We start from the raw sequence: 22771 nt of genomic DNA, 5'->3' as shown, positions 1-22771 counted from the left end.
CCTAATAATGAGTCCATGAGATGGTACCTTTATATCCTTAGCTAGTAAACACACATTAAACAAGCTAAATTTGAGAGGATTCTCCTTTATTTCAGTGAAGTCCTAATGTATAATATTCAACTGATGAACACTCGTAACTAGAAGAAAAACCTAGAAAATGTATTCTCACAGTGAACACATCCCATGGGAGTAAAAACCCTATGACCATTGTGGTCACTTAATGTGGCTGGATTTTCTGATAAACCTGAATGGTTAATGTCATCTTTTAGGTTTTGTGGGTTCATATCTGTACAAAAGCTATTGTGGTAGTCAACATACAAGATGGTGCCCAGTGATCCCTGCCCCCTGGCATTCTTACCCCTATAAAGGTCCCCTCCCACAATGTATCAGGATCGGTCTATGAAACCAACAAAATATGGCAGAAATGATGCTACATCATTTCCAAGGTTAGGTCATAAAACATATGCTGGATTCTGCTTTCCATTCTCTTAGACCATTAGCTCTTGGGGAAACCAGGTGCCACGTTTTGAGGTCACTCAGACAGGGCTGCAGAGAGGCCCACTTGGCAAGGAACTGAGACCCCCAAATAGCTAGCGAGGAACTGAGGTATTTTGCCAACAACAATGTGAATAAGCCTATCTTGGAAGCAGACCTTTCAGCCCCACCAAGACCTCAGAAGACTGCAGCTATGGTGACTCCTTGACAGGGATTTCATGAGATCCCGAGCCTGAGCCACCCAGAAACCTGCTCCAAGATTCCTTGCTCATAGAAACTGTACATAAATGTTTGTGATTTTAAGCCAGTAAGTTTAAGCATAATTTGTTATACAGCAATAAATAAATACAAGTGCCACAGAAACTCTAGATCAGACATTAACAATGTTCTAAAACCCACCCCCACCCCCCCCACACACAATGTTCTAAAGTAATCCTTTAATCATGCTAGTTTATTCTGTTATGTGAGCTGTCTCCAGGAGGCGCGAAGGCAGTAGGATCCACTTGGCATTATTCTATGTGAGTTTGTTTGTAAAGATTAAGAAACCCTTTAATTTGTGCTTCTGTGCAGTGAAAATAGCCCTCAAGAATATTCCTCATAGATGGAGCAATGCACCTAGATGGATAGACAAAATGCAAAATCCTGGGGTATTCTGATGTTTGCCAAAATAACTTTTATTTTTTTATTTTTATTTTTTAAAGATTTTATTTATTTATTCGTGAGACACACACACACACACACACACAGAGAGAGGCAGAGACACAGGCAGAGGGAGAAGCAGGCTCCATGCAGGGAACCCAATGTGGGACTCGATCCCCGGACTCCAGGATCATGCCCTGGGCAGAAGGCAGGTGCTAAATTTCTGAGCCACCCAGGGATCCCCCAAAAGAGCATTTAATAAGGGAGATAGGGGTAGAATGTGCTGTAAGATGTGTTCAGCATTCTAAGGAATACAGGTTACAGAGGAGTATCCATTTGTCAAAACTCACCAAACTCCATACTTAAGATGTATAAATTTAAATTGTGCCTCAGTAAAAAGAATCATAAGACAGATAAGTTATTTTACACCCTGAAAATTCATGGGGCTATATATTTATAATTTGTACACTTTTCTGTATCTAAGATATATTTCAATAAAAAGTCATACCAAGGGATGCTTGGGTGGCTCAGCAGTTGAGCCTTCAGCTCAGGGCATGATCCCCAGGTCCCGGGACTGAGTCCCGCATTGGGCTCCTTGCGTGGAGCCTGCTTCTCCCTCTGTCTGTGTCTCTGCCTCTCTCTGTCTCTCTGTGTCTGTCATGAATAAATAAATAAAATCTTCTAAAAAGAACAGGAAAACCCCCCAAATCTGGAAATTAAATAACCAGAAGGGAAGTCACAAGGGGACTTGTGAATTGTGGGATGGGGTACCTGGATGGCTCAGTCAGTTAAGCATCTGCTTTTGGCTTGGGTCCTGGGGTCAAGCCCCATGTTGGGCTCCCTGCTCACTGGGGAGCCTGTTTCTCCCTCTCTCTCTCTCTCTGCCTGCTGTTCCCCCTGCTTGTGCTCTCTATGTCAAATAATTAAATAAAATATTTTATTTTATTTTTTTTAGATAAAATATTTTAAAAAATAACTTGTGGGATGCAGCTAAGACATGCTTAGAGGGAAATTTAGAGCATTAAATGCTTGTTTTGAAAAGGAAAAGGCTCTTAAATCTATTATTTAAGCTTCTACCTTAGGAAGTTAAAAAAAAAAAAGAAAATGAAGCTTATAGCAAGCAGAAGGAAGAAAATAATAAAAGAAGCAGAAATCAAAGAAACTGACAGAGGAAACACACCAGAGAAAAAAAGCAATAAACTTTGAAAAGAGGCTACAAGAAATTACCAATGGCAGGACTAAAAGACAGATTACAGATCCTAAAGACATCAAAAGGATAATAAGAGAATGTTATGATAGTATTTTGCCACATGTGGCACCTTGGATCAAATGAACAAATTCCTTGTCAAAATTCCTATCAAAACTCATTCAAGAATCGACAACCAATGGAGTGCCTGGGTGGCTCAGTCAAATAAGCATCTGCCTTCAGCTCAGGTGGTGATCTCAGGATCCTGGGATTGAGCCCTACATTGAGTCCCGCATGGAGCCCCAAGTCCAGCTCCCCAGAGGGAGTCTGCTTCTCCCTCACCCTCTCTCCATTGTTCACGTGCACACTTTCTCTCTCTCAAATAAATAAAATCTTTTTAAAAAGAATAGACAACCAGAGTATTCCTGAATCCATTAATGACATTGAATTCAAGTTTTACAAACTTCTAAAACAACAAAACCGGGCCTAGACTGCTTATATACTACTAAAATTTAAGGGGAAAAAAAACCCGAGAGGTACCTGGGTGGCTCAGTGGTTAAGCATCTGCCTCTGACTCAGGTCGTGATCCCAGGGTCCTGGGATTGAGTCCCACATCGGGCTCCCCCACAGGGAGCCTGCTTCTCCCTCTGCCTATGTTTCTGCCTCTCTCTGTGTGTCTCTCATAAATAAATAAAATATTTTTTTAAAAATCTACAAAAACACTTTGAGAAAATAGAAGTAAAGAGAACACTTCCCAACTCATTTTATGAGGCCAGCACTACCTTATTACCAAAAAGAGAAAATGACATTACTTCAAGAAAGACTACAGGCCAGAATCCCTCGTAAACACACATGCAAAATTCCTTAACAATTACTATTAACAAGTAGACTACAATATTTTAAAAGTAAAATACCCCATGATCAAGTGGGTTTATCTCAGGAATGCAATACTGTTCCAACATTTGAAAACTAATGTAATTTACCATATTAATAGACTATAGAAGAAAAACTATGTGATCATCATAATAGATACAGAAAAATCACTTGAGAAAATTCAATATCTATTCATGATACAAAAATTCAGCAAATTAAGGATAGAAGGATTTTCTTAACCTTGGAAAAGGCATCTGCAAAACCTACAGTTAATATAACACTTAAAAGACTAAATGCTTTCTCTTAAGAGAAAGGCAGACTGATTCGATGTAATGAGTATTGGGCATTAGATGCAACTGATGAATCAATAAATTCTATCCCTAAAACTAAGAATACACTATATGTGAACTAACTTGGATTTAAATAAAATAAAAGAAAGAGAAAGGCAAAGATGACTGCTCTCAACATTCCCATTCAACAGCTCTTTGAAAGATCCAGACAGTACAATAAGAAAGAAAAACAGACAAAAAAACAGATTGGATAAGAAGAAATAACTTTGCAGACAATAGACATTTTGCGGGCCACATATACATAGAAGTTACAAAGAATAAAACAATTTCAGGAAATACTTAAGTATAGGTCTAACAACACACAGGCAAAATCTGGTACTGAAAAACAAAAATCACTGATGAAATAAAAGATCTCAATAGAGTCATGCCATATCCATGGACGGGAAGACTTAAGATGTGAGGTCATCCAACACACTTCCCTTCAAAGTCCTAGCAAATATTTTTTTTAAAGAAATCAACAAGATCCTTCTACAGCTTAAAGCAAAAGAGCTGGAATAGCTAAAAAATTTTTGAAAAAGCAAAGTTTCTTTACTTGATTTACAGGCTTGTTATAAAGCTATAGTAATCAGGAATAAGAGGTATTGATAAAAGAATAAACACAAAGATTAATAGGACAGAATAGAGTCCAGAAATAAACCCATTCATATATGGTCAATTGCTTTTTAACAAAGGTGCAAAAGCCAATTCCATGGAAAAAGGATAATCTCTTGAACAAAAATAGTATTGTAATAACTGGGTATCCACATTTTAAAGTGAATCTAAAAAATAAAAAAATAAAATAAATAAAATAAAAAATAAAAAATAAAGTGAACCTAAGCACGTCCTGTATCATGTACAAGTATCAAAATGAATGATCAAAATAGATCATAGACCTAAATGTAAAACCTACTTAGAAAACTAGTATAAGAAAACATAGGAGAAAATCTTTCTGATCTTGGATATTTTTTGTGACCTTGGATTAAGCAAAGATTTCTTTTATCTATGAAAGAACAATTGCAAAATTGACTTCACAGATATTTAAAACTTATACTTGAGAACATCAAGGAAAATTTTTTGAAAATTAATTGCATTACAAAGGTCAGAAGCATAGTCAAGGAAACACTAAATAAAAAATGTATCCCTTGGGTTATTATTACCAAAAAAACCTGACTAGAAATATAACAAAAGGCTTTGTAGATTAATCTGGTATTTATTTGTCTATGGATTTTCCAGTCTTACATTCATGATTCATTCACATGGGATAGGGTGAATGCTGTATAGATGCAATTTTTAGGGATTGTGGCCTTGCAATTTAATTCATGCAGATGGCAGTTAAAAGTAGCTTTGAAGTCTGTCAGACAGACCTGCGTTCAAACTCTGGTTGTGCTACTTATTACCCACTGTCTTCGGGAAAATACTTAATGTCTTTAAGCCTAAATTTTCTTACATGAACAAATGGAGAGATAAATAGCATCTATTCTTGGGACTGCAGGTTAACTAGACATCAAGAGTAGCATAGCAGCATACTGCTTCACATATGGTCATAACTTTGTATTAAAAATGTAGTTTTTGGGATCCCTGGGTGGCGCAGCGGTTTGGCGCCTGCCTTTGGCCCAGGGCGCGATCCTGGAGACCCGGGATCGAGTCCCACGTCGGGCTCCCGGTGCATGGAGCCTGCTTCTCCCTCTGCCTGTGTCTCTGCCTCTCTCTCTCTCTGTGTGTGACTATCATAAATAGTAAATAAAAATATATATATATATAAAAATGTAGTTTTTGATGTTGCTTTCGGCATTTTTTAAACCTCCTGAAGATTCAAAGTGCTCAAAGTTTTAAGTCCTGTGGTTTGAAGAGTGCTAAGTTGAGATAACACCCTTCTGTATTATCACATATTCTGTGTATATCTCAGAAGGGATTTTGAGAAACTGAAATTTGCTCACACCAAGGGGAAAAATTTTTATAAAGAGCCAGACAGGGGTCCCTGGGTAGTGCAGTCAGTTAAGCATCCAATTCTTGGTTTTGGCTCAGGTCGTGATCTCAGGGTCTTGAGATCAAGCCCAATATCAGGTTCCCCACTCAATGCAGAATCTGCTTGGGACTGTCTCTCCCTCTGCCCCTCCTCCTCCCACTCTGTGCACTCTCTCTCTAAAATAATCATTTTTTTAAGGGCCAGACAATAAATGATTTAGGCTTTGTAGTCCATATACATTAACTTTAACATATTCTTTGCTTTCTCCTTACAATTTTTTTAACTTTTTCTCCTTAAATTCTTTACAAATGTAAAATTTCAGCTCTTGGGCCATACAAAAATAAGATACAGGCTGGATTTGGGCAACAACTATACTGTTCCCTGGCTTAGAATTTTGTAATATATAGTAATAATTTCATCTGTTGAAGATAATAGCTAATACTGAATATCTCTTACTACATGCCAGGCATAAAGTTCCAACCTTCACAACAGAAGAGATTTTATCATCCATACTGAACACACAAGCAATCTGAGGAACAGAGAGGTTGAGCATCTTGTTCGCAGTTACTCAACTGGCAAATCGCTGAACCAAAGTCTAATTCCAGAGTCTTTTTAAAATTACAATATACTACTTTGTAACCAATATTCTTTTTTGGTCTATTTAGTTTCTCCTAAAATACTTTAGTTCTCTCAAGGAGCAATGGAAGGATGTGGTCCTTGATGGCCTGAGAATTGTCAAACTCACTCAGAAGTATAGGGGAAAATGGGAGGTGAATAGTAGATGATAATGGATGACTGCTTAATGGCCAGAACTGATCTCCAACCTGCACTTCACCAGGAACCATCCCCTCACATTAGCTGTACAAGTATCATCAAGGAATCACCAACTGGTGGGTTCTCATTTGGATATGCCCATCTTTGGATTTATTTTTCTATTAGGCTCTTTTCTCCATGGTCCTATGAGATTTTATTTGGTTTAAAGAGTCAATGCCCTGAGAATATGAAAAGTTATAGTGGAAAGACTAAACTATTCAAATCACTTCTGGCACTAGTTTTCCAATACCCTATTCTTTTTCCATGAACAATGGAACTCCCAAGGTGTAGCTGAGTGCATATTCACTCTCCGATAAATATGTGGATGATACTGAGAGTCAAATTTCTTATTCTTGGAGAACAAAGATGCAATTTATAATGGGGGAAGGCTAGAAAGAACACTATGATGTTGGATTAAGAATTGATGGTAGAGGGACACCTGGGTGGCTCAGTCAGTTGGGTGTCTACCTTCGGCTCAGGTTGTGATCCCGGGGTCCTGGATCTAGTCCTGCATCAAGCTCCCTGATCCACAGGGAACCTGCCTCTCCTTCTGCCTCCCTCTCTCTGTCTCTCAGCAATAAATAAAATCTTAAAAAAAAAAAAGAATTGATGGTAGAGGGGTATGTGGGTTGCTCAGTTGGTTAACTGTCTGACTTGATTTCAACTCAGATCTCAACCTCAGGGTTGTGAGATCAAGCCCCACATTGGGCTTCACTTTCTAGAGTCGGCTTGAGATTCTCTTTCCCTCTGCCCCTCCCCCCACTCACACACTCTCTCTAAATCTCTAAATAAAAAAGTTGGTGGTAGAATAAACTCATGACTCATTCTACCTATGCACTCCCTACCCACCACCCTATCTACCTACCTACTTATCATCTCAGTCCTCTCCATAGTGAAAAACAGCATATCTATTTCCCAGGTCTTGATTTCTAAAAACCATTCCCCACTGTAAAGAACCAAGGCTTCTGGAGAAATAGGGGAGTACAAAATAAGTGTGAGACATCATATTGTGCCACAGTAAGGATGTGCTCAAATCTGTGAAAAGTAAATGAGTAAACAGGACAGATGTCTGCTAACAAATGTTGAGGGAATGATTATAGAAAGCCACTTTTGCAATCATCAGTAACAGCTGACTTACGCCACATTTTTCAATGGATGGTAAAACTAGTGGAGGAAAATTTATTGAGAAACAAGCTATGTACAGAACCAGAATATACCTCCTCATAAATCACTAGTTACAAAGGTAAAAATGGTAACTTCACAGGGGAAAAACCCAACTCACACCTACCTTGAGTTAACCAAGTTAACCTCACCTATAATCAGACAAACATATAATCTTTCCTATGTGACACACCAAGGACATATCATTTAGGGAATCTTATGTCAAAAAAATGCATAATTTAAATCCAATAATGAGAAAGCCTCAGACAAATCCAGTTAAGAGACACTCAAAAATATCAAGGTCATTAAAAACAAGGAGATAGTGATCCTGATTAAAGAAACCGAAACGCGGGGATCCCTGGGTGGCTCAGCGGTTTGGTGCCTGCCTTTGGCCCAGGGCACAATCCTAGAGTCCCAGGATCGAGTCCTGCGTCGGGCTCCCAGCGTGGAGCCTGCTTCTCCCTCTGCCTGGGTCTCTGCCTGTCTCTATCATGAATAAGTAAATCTTAAAAAAAAAAAAAAATAGATTTTATATAATTTTTACATTTTTGTAGCTTTAGATTGTTTCAAAACAGTAAGTTTAAAGAAATACAAAATATAGGAAGCAAAATCTTATTTAGCAAGAACTACAAGTACCTATTCATGTGATTACACAAAAATCCCATGCTTGGTTTTTTTCAGGTTAATATATTCTGGACACCTTCCAACATCCTTAACTACAAATTTACCTTCTCCTATTTGATGTCTAGCTAGCGTTCCACTGAATTGAATCATAAAATACTTTGGCAATCCAATTGTTTGCTATTGTAAACAACGAGGCAATGACCATTCTTTTATATACATCTGCAGCAGATACAAATTTACTTCTGAAGATCAAAGATTCATCACTGGGGTTCTATTCCTTAATTGTAATCTAATATACCATATGAAATAAAGCAATCATGAGTTCTTGGTCAGGAAACCTTAGTCAGTAATTTTATTCATTTTTCACAGCTTGATAGCTCTAGTAAAAATAAGTTACTATAAATAAGTATAAAATGTAAATTAAAGGGAAAATTATCCAAAAGCCTCCCTGACCGCCCCCCCAAACTAGCTAGTATTTGGCAAATATCCTTTTCACACATTATCTTTAGGCATATGTTCAGTTTTAAAGACCATTTATATCACTTGGATCTTGGCAAGAGAGTTGCAAGCCATTCCTCCCGAATTTCAGTTCTATTCCTGTTATTATGGTCCCATGTTATCATTTTAATGGATGTTAGAAAGAGCTGAGGAATCCCTTTCCACTCTCAATACCTGATTGTTTATTACCAGCATGGACTCTCCAAACACATGATGATGTGCATCCTGACTGAAGCATTAACATTCTTCACTTTTAACGATTCCTGCCAGTGTGGACTTTCTGATGGTATTTAAGACGTGAATGGTGATTGAAGTCCTTACCACATATATCACATTTGTATGGTTTTTCTCCAGTGTGGACTCTCTGATGGGCTTGAAGACGTAAACTGTGACTGAAGCCCTTACCACACTCTTCACACTTAAATAGTTTTTCCCTAATGTGAACACTCAAATGGACCCTAAGATTTGAGGGGAGACTGAAGGCCTTACCACATTCCTCACATCTATGGGGTTTCTCTCCTGTGTGGACCCTCTGATGATGACGAAGGTTCAAGCTCCTTCCAAAGCCTTTCCCACACTCCTCACATTTATAAGGTTTTTCTCCAGTGTGGCCTCTCTGATGGTATATAAATTGTGAACTATATCTGAAACCCTTTCCACAGACATCACATTTGTAGGGTTTCTCCCCAGTGTGGACTCTCTGATGGGACTGAAGACCAGAGGACTGACTAAAGCCCTTACCACATACATCACATTTGTATGGTTTCTCTCCAGTGTGGACTCTCTGATGTACCCGAAAATCTATAGCCTGACTGAAGCTCTTATCACATTCCTCACATTTATAGGGTTTCTCTCCAGAGTGGACTCTCTGATGAGCATGAAGATTTGATCGCCAGCTGAAACCCTTCCCGCACTCCTCACATTTATATGGTTTTTCTCCAGTGTGAATTACTTGGTGCAGCTTAAGATTTGAACTATAACTGAAGTCCTTACCACACACATCACATTTGTATGGCTTCTCTCCAGTGTGGACTCTCTGATGGGTTTGAAGCTTTGATGACTGACTGAAGCCCTTCCCACACGTTTCACATTTGAATCGCTTCTCCCCAGTGTGGACATTCTGATGGACCTGAAGATTAGAAGCCTGACTGAAGCCCTTCCCACACTCCTTACACTTGTAGGGTTTCTCTCCTGTGTGAACTCGGAAGTGGATATGAAGATCTGTATTACGGGTAAACCCTTTCCCACATGCCTCACATTTGTACGGTTTCTCTCCAGTGTGGACTCTCCGATGGCATATTAATGGCGAATTGTGACTAAAGCCCTTACCACAGACATCACATTTGTAAGGTTTCTCCCCAGTGTGTACCCTCTGATGTATGTGATAATGTGCAGCCTGGGTGAAGCCCTTACCACACTCTTCACATTTATAGGGTTTCTCACCCCTGTGAACCCTCTGATGAACACGGAGATTAACACTCCAACCGAAGCCCTTACCACACTCTTCACATTTATATGGTTTTTCTTCAGTGTGGACTCTCTGATGGCACTGAAAATTTGAACTTTGACTGAAGCATTTACCACACTCCTCACATTTATAAGGTTTCTCTCCAGTGTGAGTCCTGTAATGAATGATAAGTCCTGTGCTGCTACTGAATCCCTTGCCACAACTGTCACATCTATAGGACTTCTCTCCTGTATGGTGAGATTGATGAGGATGAGAAGTGCTCTTCTTGAAGCAATCACCAGATTCATGGTACTTACTGAGTTTCTCTCTTGGGCGAATTCTCTGATGCGTCTGCAAATGTGAGCTCTGACTAGAGCATTTCTCTCTTGTGTGAACATTCTGATGAAGTAGAAGCACCGAGCTATAATTGACACCCTTTCCACACTCACGACATGGATGAAATTCTGGTCTTGGAGGTATACGCTGATTAAAGCTATCACTAATGCTTTTGCCACATTTGTTGAAAATGTAAGGTTTCTGTTCTGTGTCAATGTTAATATGATCATTAAGTGGTGATTTCTTCATAAAGGCTTCAGATATATGCTGGTTATTTTTCGTATTAACTTGCTGACCTCTACTCGGATTCTGTGACTCGTGAAAGTATGTATTCCCAGAAGAGTCCTGGGTTCTTGAAACGGACAACTCTTGATTTGCAGTGTAAGCGGAGCCATTTCCTTTATGATTCATTACACTATTTTCATTTTCAGAAACCTGAATAGAATCGCCTTGTTGTAACTGGGAGCGCTTTCTCTGAAGACACCTGGTTAAATTACTTGCCACTTGTTTCCAGATTTGCCAGCAGGAGAGTTCTTCATTTGAAAGGAATTTTAATGCAACTTTTCGAAGTGTCTCCATCTCATTTTGATTCTTGCTGCCTGTAAGAAAAAGCAATATTCAGAAATGAAGACAAGTAAATGCTTAGGTACAGAAATATCAGGGTTTCACATCTAAGCCATAGCATAAAGCCTCATGTCTGAGGGTCAGGGGGGGTGGGTTATGTCAGTACAATATTATTTATCCTTTTATGTTTTTCCATACTAGTGGAAGCAAAGAACAGAGTGGGGTTTGGGGGATGGGGGGTCATGTCTGTATAGTATCATTTATCCTCTTATGTTTTTCTATGGAAGTAGAAGCAAAGAATGGGGCCAACAGACTATTATCTACTAAGTATAAGTGTGACCCATTTAGAACCATAAATTTGATGGTTTGAGAGTTGTAAGTTTAAAATCAAATGACTGTAGGCCACAGAGACAATCCACACTCCATCTTACAATAACATCCATTAAAAGCCTACTAACCTGTTCCTCAGTAGGCTTCTGACAAGAGGGATTCTACCCAGGTAGCCTATAAAAGCTCAGATTGTAGGCATTAAATGATATTTTAGGTCCTGGCAGGAATTATCTTCCAAGAGTAAATTTGGGAAGTGAGTGGAATACTAACACTCATTGTTCTAAACCTGCTAGTCATTCAGGGCTCTAAAAAGAAATGGAAAAGGGAAAACTAATCTTGTATGACCAAGAAAGGACCTGGAAGAAGGCAAGAAACAGAGCACAGTGGAGACTCTTAAGGGCAACCCTGAAAAGGAAGAGGGCAGTTAAGCTGGTGTGGAAGGCTTTCTCCCAGAAAGTTGCACAGCTTGCTTTTTCGTTCATTCCCTCTAGGTCCCCACTAAAATGCCTTCCTTACCACCTGATATAAAATAATTCCTCCCCACTCCCATACACCTTTGAGTCTCTACATTTGGCTTACCTGCTTTACTTTTCCCTACAGCACATACTACTTGACTTACTGCATACTTCCTAACTAGTTCTTATCTTTTTAGACCCACTAGAATTAAACAGTCACAAAGAAAACATGTGTTTTGTTTTCTTCATTATCTCTAATAGAATTTTTCAAATTGTTGAGATGCATTAATGAACTATGAAACCAATTTCACAAATTGGACAAGTGAAAGAATAAAGGGAAAGAGGGAAAGGGAAAGGGAAGGAAAGGAAAAAGAAAAGAAAGAAAAGAAAAAAGAAAAGAGAAGATAGAACTAGAGTAAGAATATGAGAAGTATATCACAAGCAGTAAGGACACCACTATATGAAATGCTTGTTTTAGCTATAGACACACACATACACACATATATTATATTCATGCTGGGTCAAGATATAAAATATTTGATTGAGGATCATGGCTAAAAATAAATGGAAGCCACTGGCTTAAAATGTTAGGGAGGGAGGCAGTACCAAGTCCTTAATAATTAATTTCCTTAAATGTAAAGTTACATTCTAATAATATAAGCTGAAAAGGTCTCAATAGGTGTGTACACATTTCTAGGTATGGTAGGCTAGTCAAATGGCCCCCTAAAGATGTCCATGCCCTAATCCCTGGAACCCATGAATATGTACATGGCAAAAAGGACTTTAGATTTCATTAAATTAAGGTTCCTGAGAGGGAGATGGGAGGCAACCAGGCCCACTCTATGCATCTTTCCCTTTTGTTGGTTCTGATTTGTATTCTTTTTGGGATACCCGGCTGGCTCAGTCAGTAGAGCATGTGACTTTTGATCATGGGGTTGAGTTGGAGCCCCACATGGATATAGAGACTACTTAAAACTAAAATCTTAAAAAAAAAAAAAAAAAGTAAGTCAATCGGAGAAGAACAAACATTCTATGTTTCATTCATACAGGGAATATTAAAAAATAGTGAAAAGGATTAAAAGGGAAAGGAGAGAAAATGAGTGGGAAATATCAGAGAGGGTGACAGAACATGAGAGACTCTGGAAAACGAACAAGGGGTAGTGGAAGGGGAGATGGGAGGTAGGACAGGGTGACTGGGTGATGGGCACTGAGTGGGGCACTTGATGGATGAGCACTGGGTATTATACATGTTGGCAAATCGCAGTCCAATAAAAAAACATACCAAAAAAATGGCAAATTTATATATATATATATATATATATATATATATATATATATATATATATTTTAAGATTTTATTTACTTATTCATGAGAGACACAGAGAGAGAGGCTGAGACACAGGCAAAGGGAGAAGCAGGGAACCTGGTGCAGGACTTGATCCCAGGACCCTGGGGATCACGACCTGAGCCAAAGGCAGACACTCAATCACTAAGCCACCCAGGTGCCCTAGCAAATTTGTTTTCTTTTTGCTATAATACAATTATAATTTTAAGTGTAGAGCTTTCCCGAATTCTGTCATTCTAGTGAATGCCAATTGGGTTAGAAGTGACGGTGGCCCTGGAAAGCCCAGCTGGTGTCTGGAGTCTTGGTGGGCACTCTTGTGGAGGACTATGCCCTTAACCTGGGAAATCGGTGTTTGGTGAAGCCAACTTCAGGTTGTTTGGTATCAGAACTCACTACAGCATGTAAAAAGCTTCTTATCAGCTAGTTAATACCACTAGGATGCAAACTGCACCGGAAAACTTTAGAAAGTCTGTAATTTTATTTCCTAACAAGGACCCTCCTCATCTCCACAACTACATCAGTGACTTTTGATGCTTGGATATGTTCAATTTGAAACCACTAAACAACCACCATATATAGGTTTTATGATTATTTAGGCGTTAGAGAGAGGCGAGGGTGGTTAATTGCAAAGCTGGCTGTATGAACGAGGCAGTTTCCACTTTAAATATTCAACCTGAGCTTGTTTCAGGAGAGCTGATGAGCTGAAATGCCTGGCATACGGGCATCAGTAATTTCTGATAGTTTAATTAGTTCACAGCATTCCACTGTGAACAGCTTTTATCTTCTAAGGTTAATCAGTATAAATATTTACATATTCAAAGATGTCTTAGAAATGAGACATTAGACATTCATCGGAAGACAACGTTCCAGAACAATCCGCTGGTCACACTAGTGTGCTCTAAATCTATCAGCCATCTCTAGGAATAATAGAGATGTGATGTCTGCTGGTCTTTAGTGTCTGTAAGCTTTTTGTTTTAAGAATCTTTACAAAAGATAAGCCCTTTAATTTGGCCTCTTGTGACCTACAAAGAACGTTTTAGGACAATTTTTGAATGTGTGGCATCATGCTGATGTTGAAGACATCAAAAACCTTTGAGAGAGGCACCTGGGTGACTAAGTGGTTGAGCATCTGCCTTTAGCCCAGGTCATGATCCTGTGGTCCTGGGATCAAGTCCTGCATTAGGCTCCCTGCAGGGAGCTTGCCTCTCCTTTACCTATGTCTCTGCCTCTGTCTCTCATGAATAAATAAATAAAATCTTAAAAAAAAAAAACAACTTTGAGAAAAGGTGGCAGAAAATGCTACAAGACTGATTAAAAGAGAGATCTTCCTCCTCTCCCTGACCTCTTACTGTAGGAAGGACCCAGGGCCCAGTGCTTGGGCCTTCTTCTTCTTCTCCCTGTGAGCTCACCTAGGCTTGTGGCTTTTCTCCTACTCTATTGTGCAAAACTGAGAAATGACAGTAATTACTAGGGTCATCATTCCTGGTTAAATCTGCACTTAGTGAGACTTAGTAAGAACCAGTGAAGTATCTAACATCTTGAACATATCAAAAATGAAGTGACATAAATAGGGAAAGGAGAAAAGAAGGGGCACATCCATCAATTACTCACAGAACTCATCACCTATTTTATCACATTTGCAGACAAGCTTCTCCACTTCATCTTTCAAGCAGAAAGGAGAGACACAAATTTGCTTGCTCTGGGAATATTGAATTTTTAATTTCAAAATGGTAGAACTGAGAAATATATAAATTTCAAGAGAAAGGAAAGGACATGGAGAAGTGAGGTAAAAAAATGAAGAGAGGGCGGGCAGGAGAAAGGAGGGGGGCAGTGAAAGGCGAGGTGGGAAGGAAATCAGCAGGCTTGGGACATGGACCAGGCATTCCTCCCATTCGGAAAAGAGTGGTATCACAGTTCACTTCTACAAGGACAGTAACTATTTAAATAACCTATTCATTTAACAAGTGCACAGGATCACCTCCTATGCAGAAGTACCATCTGAGGCTTTGAGTAGACACAACAAATGAAACTGCCAAGATTCCTACTTCATGGAAAGACAGATGGTGAACAAGTAAATAAAAATGTGTTAGTAGGTCAGGAGCTGATCAGTACTTAGACACAAATTAAGGCAAGGTAAGGGAATGGAGAACGGGGAGAGGATGATGTCTTAAATGGCAGACACAGAAGACCTAGCTGATGCAGACAGATGAAATCCGAGCAAAGACCTTATTTAATAAGAGAGTGGCTGCGGATTCTATGCCCAGGCAGAGGGGCAGCTAGTCAAAGGCCCTGAAACAGCAGGGAGAACACTCCAGGGGATCCAGGATGCAAGGAATGATCTGAACCAGGATAAAACCAAGGTTGATCAAAGGTGAACCTGGTGAGGAATTCAGATTGGGTAGGGTCTTGCAGGCCACTGGGAGGACTCTGAGTGAAATGGGAAGTCTTTGGAGGGTTTTCAGCATGGGAATGGCATGACTTCACTTGCTTTCTAAAGAATCACTCTGGTACCATGTGGACAACAGACAACAGGAATGCAAGGGAGGAGGCAGGGAGACCAACCAGCTGCTGTAACAGTCCAGGAAAGAGAGGATAGTACTTGGACAAGGGTGGTAATCATGGACGTGGTGAGAAGCAGATTAGCTGGTACCTGAAGGAACAGTCACGTGGTCCTCACTGGAATACCCATTTCTTTGGGTTTCTCTTTCCATCATCCAAAGCTTTTCTTCTGCCTCCAACTGGGATACCATATCTGGCTTGAAGGGAAGACGTCCTATGAAAAGGTAGATATACATTTTTAAGGTAAACACACAGCTAAAGTGTATTTCTGTCCAAGTTCTACAATCCTCAGAATCTCTAAAGTGATATTTTAGGGACTTTTCTGATCATGAACTGTAATAAATAAATTTAGGTCATGACCTAGGTCATGTCTAGATAGAGATAAATTAGATTTAGCCAATGTCTGTTCTCATCCTATTTCCCACACTCTCACAGCACTTACTGCAAATAGTCAGTTTTGCTACAATGTGAGCAGGTCTTGATAAGGAACTCTAATAGTTTCTATCATTTCATTTTATCCTATTTCATTAAAAAAAAAAAAATGCCAGCACAAGATACTAAATTAATTCCATCATGCACCAGTGGGTCATGACCAAAATTTTAAAAAGTATTTAAAAGACACAGTATAGAAGCCCATTTATAATTTATGTTTCCCACTTATAATTAATTTAAACAGGATTTCTCAACTGAGGCACTACTCATATTTTAGACCAACTAATTCTTTGTCATGGGGGTTATACTGTGCATTGTAGGAGGTTTAGCAGCATTGGTAGCCACAAGGTGCCAGTGGCAACCCCCCCCCCCCCAACTTGTAACAATCCAAACTGTCTCCAGACATTGCCAAATGTCACCTGGGGGAAAAATCACCCCTGAACAGAATTTTGCCTGAGCAGAAAGACCAAGATTGCAGTCCCAGGGATTAGAAAAACTTGTGTCTTCAGGGTTAGGGAACCAATTCAAAAGGTCCAAAGCTTTTAACAACTAAGGACACCGACTCTCAAGGGGGTGTCATAGGGCTCCTGTTCTCACCAACTGAGACCAAGTTCTTGAAATTCTCCACCATCACATCTCGGTACAGCTTCCTCTGGGTGGAGTCTAGCAGCCCCAGCTCCTCTATGGTAAAGACCACAGCCACGTCCTTGAACGTCACTACCTCCTACAACATCAAACACACACAACCTCAATCCCATGATCTCCAAAGAGGATTACCAAAAAATTGTTTTCAACCTAGAAGGGAACCCAGGCAGATTTTAGCCCAGCAGTTGTCCCCCATCAATGTCCCCTTCCAACCACCCAACAAAGCTTGGATTCTGTCAGTTTTTAATGTTTGCAATATTCACAGGCCTTCAGTAGCCCTCCAGGACAGACACACAGCTCTTCTGTTGTTTCAATGTACATGTTGTATCCACCTGCAGCATTCACAGCTGGTGAAGGCAATGAGGTCAAATTTCAAAGTTTTAATTCCAGGACCCTGGGGAAATTCCTTAACTTCCCACTATCTCAATTTTCTCTTCTCTTTAATGATGTCTAAACCACAAGGTATTTGAAAACATTAGATAAGTATAGAATGGTGCCTGGTATGTGAGCAAATTGCTCAATAAATCCAAACAATTATTATTGTTAGAGTGTTTCATTCCATTTTGCAACCACAGAATACTACATTCCTTAGAAATCATGATTTATCTTTAATCAATCCAAATCATGTATAATTAGTTATAGATTTTTAATTGTAATCAACACTGCAAAGATCCTTTTATAGAGACCTTGGCTAAAAGTAGCAACTATAAGGTCATAGAATAAACACTTCCAAAATTTTCTAAGCACAATGGCAGATTTCCCTCTCAAAAGGTTTTCCCAATTCACCTTTCATGCAAGAGAGTACAAGTGTTCCTGAATCTCTAGACTCTGGCAAAACAGGACATAACTCCTTTTTAAAAAAATTTTCGGAAATCTAAGTGAAATAAATAAATAGAAAGCCTTTGTTAACATTTGCACACATTTACTTATTAATGATCATTATTTTCATCATAAGTTTGCTTTGATATTTCATTTTACTCATATTCCAACTTGATTTTTCCTCATCTATCTTAATAAGAGCTATTAAGCCTTTCTCTAATGTATATAAACACAGATGACCTTTGAACAACAAGGATTCGAATGGCATGGGTCTACCTTATATGAAGATTGTTTTTAAAAAAGATTTTATTTATTTATTTGAGAGAGAGAGTACACAGGCAGTGGGGAGGAGCAGAGGGAGAAGCAGACTCTTCACTGAGAAGGGAATCTAATGCAGGACTTGATCCCAGGACCCTGGGATCATGACCTATGCCAAAGACAGACACTTAACTGATGAGCCACCAAGGCGCCCATTGGTTTTTTACAGTACTATAAATGTATCCTCTCTTATTTTTTTTTAATTTTTATTTATTTATTTTTGATAGTCACACACACAGAGAGAGAGAGAGAGAGAGAGAGAGGCAGAGACATAGGCAGAGGGAGAAGCAGGCTCCATGCACCAGGAGCCCAACGTGGGATTCGATCCTGGGTCTCCAGGATCACGCCCTGGGCCAAAGGCAGGCGCCAAACCGCTGTGCCACCCAGGGATCCCTCTTATTATTTTCTTAATAATAGTTTCCCTTTTCTAGTTTACTTTTTTATAAGACACAACATAGGATATGTAGAACATACAAAATTTGTGTTAATCAACTGTTTATGTTCTTGGTAAGGCTTCTGATCAATAGTAGGCTAAGGTCAAGTCTCTAAGGAGTCAAAGTTCTACATGGATTTTTAACTGTGGAGGAGGAGGTCAAATAACCCCTGCATTATTTGAGGTTCAACTATATATCCTGCCAATTCCAATATTACAGAGTTAAGAATGCAAGTGAAAAAATCATATGGGAAATTGAAAAGAGGCGGTTTGAAAGCCAAGTTGTAAGTGTAAATTTTTCTGGTCTATTTCAAATTTGTATTATTTTTTCAAAGATTGTTTTGTGGGGGAAAAAAAAGATTGTTTTGTGACATAATAAACATAAAACAAAACACACGTGCACACACATAGCCTGGCATACAACATGTACTCAAAATCTGTTTTCCACTAACTTTTCCAAGGAAGAGGAAAAAGATGTGCCTAATTTTTTAGAAATTAAATCATATCTGAGGAGACAGAAAAGAATGCCTTACCTGAAACTTGGTCATTTTCTCCTGCTCCTTCTGGGGAAGGTCAGAGTCCTGAGGAGGCATAACTGGGAAGGACAAAGAAGCCATGAGATGCAGGCCAGGGCTGCCACAAGCCCATGTTGATCTTTGCAGAAATTATACAATAGCTCTCCTACTTCCAGGCAGATGTAGCCACATATAGCACGGTAAGCAGAGCATGGAGCAGATTGCAACTACTAAGTCTGTCAGCCTGGGGCCATTGGACAGTGAACAACTGTACAGTTCACTGTACAACCAAATGCAGTATCCCTACTATAAGAATTTCTCATCCTGAGGATGATAGAAAATGAATGGCATTGTTAACATGTAGATTTTTTTTTTAAGTGGGTTCTACAGCCAAGAACCTAGGTTTAAATCCTAGAAATGATACTTACCATCTATATTACATTGGCGGTGTTAAAAAAAAAAACTCTCCGTGCCTCACTGAGGTCATCTGCACATGAATATAAGAATTGCAAATCATACCCACCTCATAAGGTTGTTCCACGGATTAAATGAGTGGATGGAAAGTTCAAAGAACCAGGAGTCCCTTTTTCTTGCAGCTGCAAAAAAGCAGATGATAGTCTGCATCATAAACTCTTATCTGCAGATGTCTTTTCCATCAATAGCAAAAAAGACCTGAAAGATATCTGGACTAAATGTATTAATGCTCTCTTACGAAAATCATCTTTATTCTCTGAAAATCCTAATTCTGACTTAAAATTCCTTCTTACTTATCTAAAAATAAATAAGTACATACATTAATAAATTTCTTAAGAATTTGTTGCTCAGCTAATAACATTTTATCCACACTGTTATTAGCATCATTTCCAATTTACTTCATGAAGTCAAAAACAATTATTGGTAAAAAGCCTTTTATCCTATGAACATGGAGATTAAAAAAAAAAAAAGATACAAAGTAAGTATCAAGACAGAAGATAGATTGAGAGGCTCCAATATTTGTCCAATAGAAGGAATATGAGGAAAAGAGAACAGAAGAAATGTCAGAGAAATCTTAATTCAAAAGATAATTGCTAAGTTCATATACACCAGTTCTGAACAGTGTAAATAAAAATAAATACACTCCTGGGATGCCTGGATGGCTCAAGTCAGTTAAGCATTCCACTCTTGATTTTGGCTCAGGTCGTGATCTCAAGGTCATGAGATCCAGCCCCACCGTGGGCTGTGCACTGGGCATAGAGCATGCTTAACATTCTTTCTCTCCCTCTCCCCTGCCTCACTTCACTTCTAAAATATTTTAAAAATAAATACATCCTAGGGGATCCCTGGGTGGCTCAGCGGTTTAGCACCAGCCTTTGGCCCAGGGCGTGATCCTGAAGTCCCAGGATCGAGTCCCGCGTCGGGCTCCCTGCGTGGAGCCTGCTTCTCCCTCTGCCTGTGTCTCTGCCTCTCTCTCTCTATGTCTATCATGAATAAATAAATAAAATCTTTTTAAAGTAAAAATAAATAAATAAATAAATACATCCTAAGAAAATCATGCTGAAACGCAGGAATGCAAAGAAAAACTCTAAATAGCTAAGAAGACCTAAATACAACAAAAATCCTTAAAGCTCCCAGAAAGAAAATATAGTTTACTAATAGAAATGACTATTAGATTCACAGAATCAGGAAAGAGTATGGAGAATGCTATCTCCAAGAGGAAGAAAAAAAAATAATTGTCAAACTTGAATTCTAAGCTCAATCGAGAGATTAGTGACAGGAGGGAAGAAAAGGACATTTCAGCTGAACAAAGATGAAGGACAATCACAACTATATGAACCTGGAAAGAAGCAATGGTAAGTAAACACCTGTAAATATCTTGGGCATGTCTTTGTAATTAAAAGAAAAAAAAAGGCTAAGAATGATAGGACCAATTTGGAGAGTGGTTATAACAAAATGTAGACTTAAAACCTGCCCTCCAGCTTATTTTTTAAAAGATTTTTAAATTTATTCATTTGAAAGAGCAAAAAAAAAAAAAAAGAGAGAGAGAGCACCAGCAGGGGAGTGGGTCAAAGGGAGAAGCCGACTCCTCACTGAGCAGGGAGCCTGACTAGGGGCTGGATCCCAGGATCCTGAGATCATGACCTGTGCCGAAGGCAGGTGCCCTAACGGACTAAGCCACCCAGGTGCCCTCTTGCCCTCCAGTTTAAAAAAGGTGGTGGTTGTGAGGGGCCATCATCAGATATCAAGTATGTTAAGACTCTACGTTTCTCAGAATGAGAACACACGCTGATTAAATTTAGTATCTGAGACAGACAACCGTTTTTTATTCCAAACCAGTTGAGAGCAAACAAAAAGAAACAAAACTGAAGAAAGGAGAGCAAAAGAAATATACAACGCGATCGATTTAAAAATAAATACGTATAGGGCACCTGGGTGGTTCAGCAGTTGAGTGTCTGCCTTTGGCTCAGGGTGTGATCCCGGGGTCCAGGGATGGAGTCTCGCTCGCATGAGGTTCCCCGGAGGGAGCCCGCTTCTCCCTCTGTGTCTCTGATGAATAAATTAATATATTTTTTTAAAAAGTATATTTAAAATACACACACTGACACATGTTAACAAGGAGATCAAACATCCCGTAGATTGGTGCAACAAACACTTGCAACATTTTCCCAGCGGTAATTTACTCAGGGAAGGAAACCCAATGAACTGAAAACGGAAGATGACAGACCAAGAAAGTACTCCGGCTGGGAGGCACCCGGGGCGGCGGGTGGAGCAGCCAGGGGGTCCGTCCTTCCTCTCCTTTCCGGAGTCGGGGTCGGTGAGGAAAGGGGCCCCGCGGCCACGGCCAGGCGCGAGCGCGGGGTCCTCGGGCCCTCGGGAGAGGTGGATAAAGCTCGGGAAGAACTCAGCGTCCGGGAGGACGACAGCGGGGCCGAGTCGTTGCTCCCAGAGCCCCGGCCTCCCTGCCTCCCTCCCTCCCTCCGCTGGGGCTTCCAGGCCAACGGGCGCGGGCGACAGAACTCGCGTTCCCAATAGCAAGAGCCACCCCGCTACCCGTGCCGCCACCGTTCTAAGCTCTGAACACGTATCGCCCCGTTTCCTGCGAATCACAAACCTCCCCAGTGTTTTCCCGCTCGCTCGCTCCTTGACGGAGGAAGACAGAGGAGCGCAAAGAACAAGTCGCCAGATAGTGTACCGAGGCGAGTAGCAGCGCCGCTTGGTAAGTGGGGGAGGAGAGCGTCTGCCCTCCGTGTCTCAGCCTTCGCCGGCGGCCGCGACTTCTCCATTCTAAGACGGCCGGCGAGGTAGCGACTAGTCCCACGCTCAGGCCGGGAGGGCTCCGAGGCGTCGGGGGTGGGGTGCAAGCCTGACTCACCTCCGGACTTCCGAAAACATGGCGGCCGTCTTGCTTTTCCGGGGCGGAAGTGCCTCCGACTCCGCGGCGCCCCGGAACTACATGTCCCAAGACGCCCCCAACGGGAACAAGCGCTGCAGCGGATCCTTGGTTCCCGACAGAGTTGAGGACTACAGTTCCCAGAGCGCCCAAGAGGAGGGAGAACTATGTCCGCCCCCGTAAGCCACCTCCTTCCCCACTCTCTAGCAAATCTCCCCTTTGGTAGTTTGAGGACTGCAACTTGCAGAATCCGCGTTATGGTTTCTTATTTTGCAGGCATAAAGTAGTTCTCTGGCGCCAGTGAAGTTGAGTTTTTTTTTCCCAATTGACAAAACATACTTAGCTGATACTTGAATAGTCAGTCTTAGAATAAAATAAGTTTGTAACAAGCAGATCACGTGATTCTTTACAAAATAAAATTGTATCCACTACTACTAGACAAAGAAGGGATAAAATGATAGTCTTTATTTTGCAGTTTCAGACACTTTTTAGATATTAAAAAAAACGAGGGATTTTAAAAAAGATGCAATGGAGACAGAATATATTGTAGATGTCAACTTTTGTGAATAGCACGAATAATTCAGAACTTGACTTTTAAGTTAACTAAGGCATACTCAGAGTA

The 22771-nt window shown here is 40.1% G+C and overlaps 1 protein-coding gene across 10 annotated transcripts; it reads right to left on the bottom strand.

Moving 5' to 3' along the window:
• Positions 1–8415: 8415 nt before the first annotated feature.
• On the bottom strand, positions 8416–22291 carry LOC112931318 (uncharacterized). 10 transcript variants are annotated; one of them, XM_072754461.1, is made up of 8 exons: positions 22132–22182; positions 21188–21305; positions 19306–19378; positions 18801–18862; positions 17484–17571; positions 16650–16776; positions 15712–15834; positions 8416–10966 (listed from the first exon to the last, which is right to left on the bottom strand). In XM_072754461.1, exons 6-8 carry the CDS (start codon positions 16681–16683, stop codon positions 8838–8840), a joined length of 2286 nt encoding a protein of 761 aa, XP_072610562.1. In that variant the 5' UTR covers positions 16684–16776; positions 17484–17571; positions 18801–18862; positions 19306–19378; positions 21188–21305; positions 22132–22182; the 3' UTR covers positions 8416–8837. The 10 variants fall into 10 exon arrangements, with proteins under 10 accessions (XP_072610562.1, XP_072610557.1, XP_072610553.1 ...); XM_072754456.1 differs by having other exon boundaries at positions 21952–22149; XM_072754452.1 differs by having other exon boundaries at positions 21871–22135.
• Positions 22292–22771: the final 480 nt, after the last annotated feature.

The sequence above is a fragment of the Vulpes vulpes genome, chromosome 1 (assembly GCF_048418805.1).
Source record: "Vulpes vulpes isolate BD-2025 chromosome 1, VulVul3, whole genome shotgun sequence".
Taxonomy (NCBI): Eukaryota; Metazoa; Chordata; class Mammalia; order Carnivora; family Canidae; genus Vulpes; species Vulpes vulpes.
Note: the sequence above shows the minus strand (reverse complement) of the source record. Positions and strands in the feature narration are given on the sequence as shown.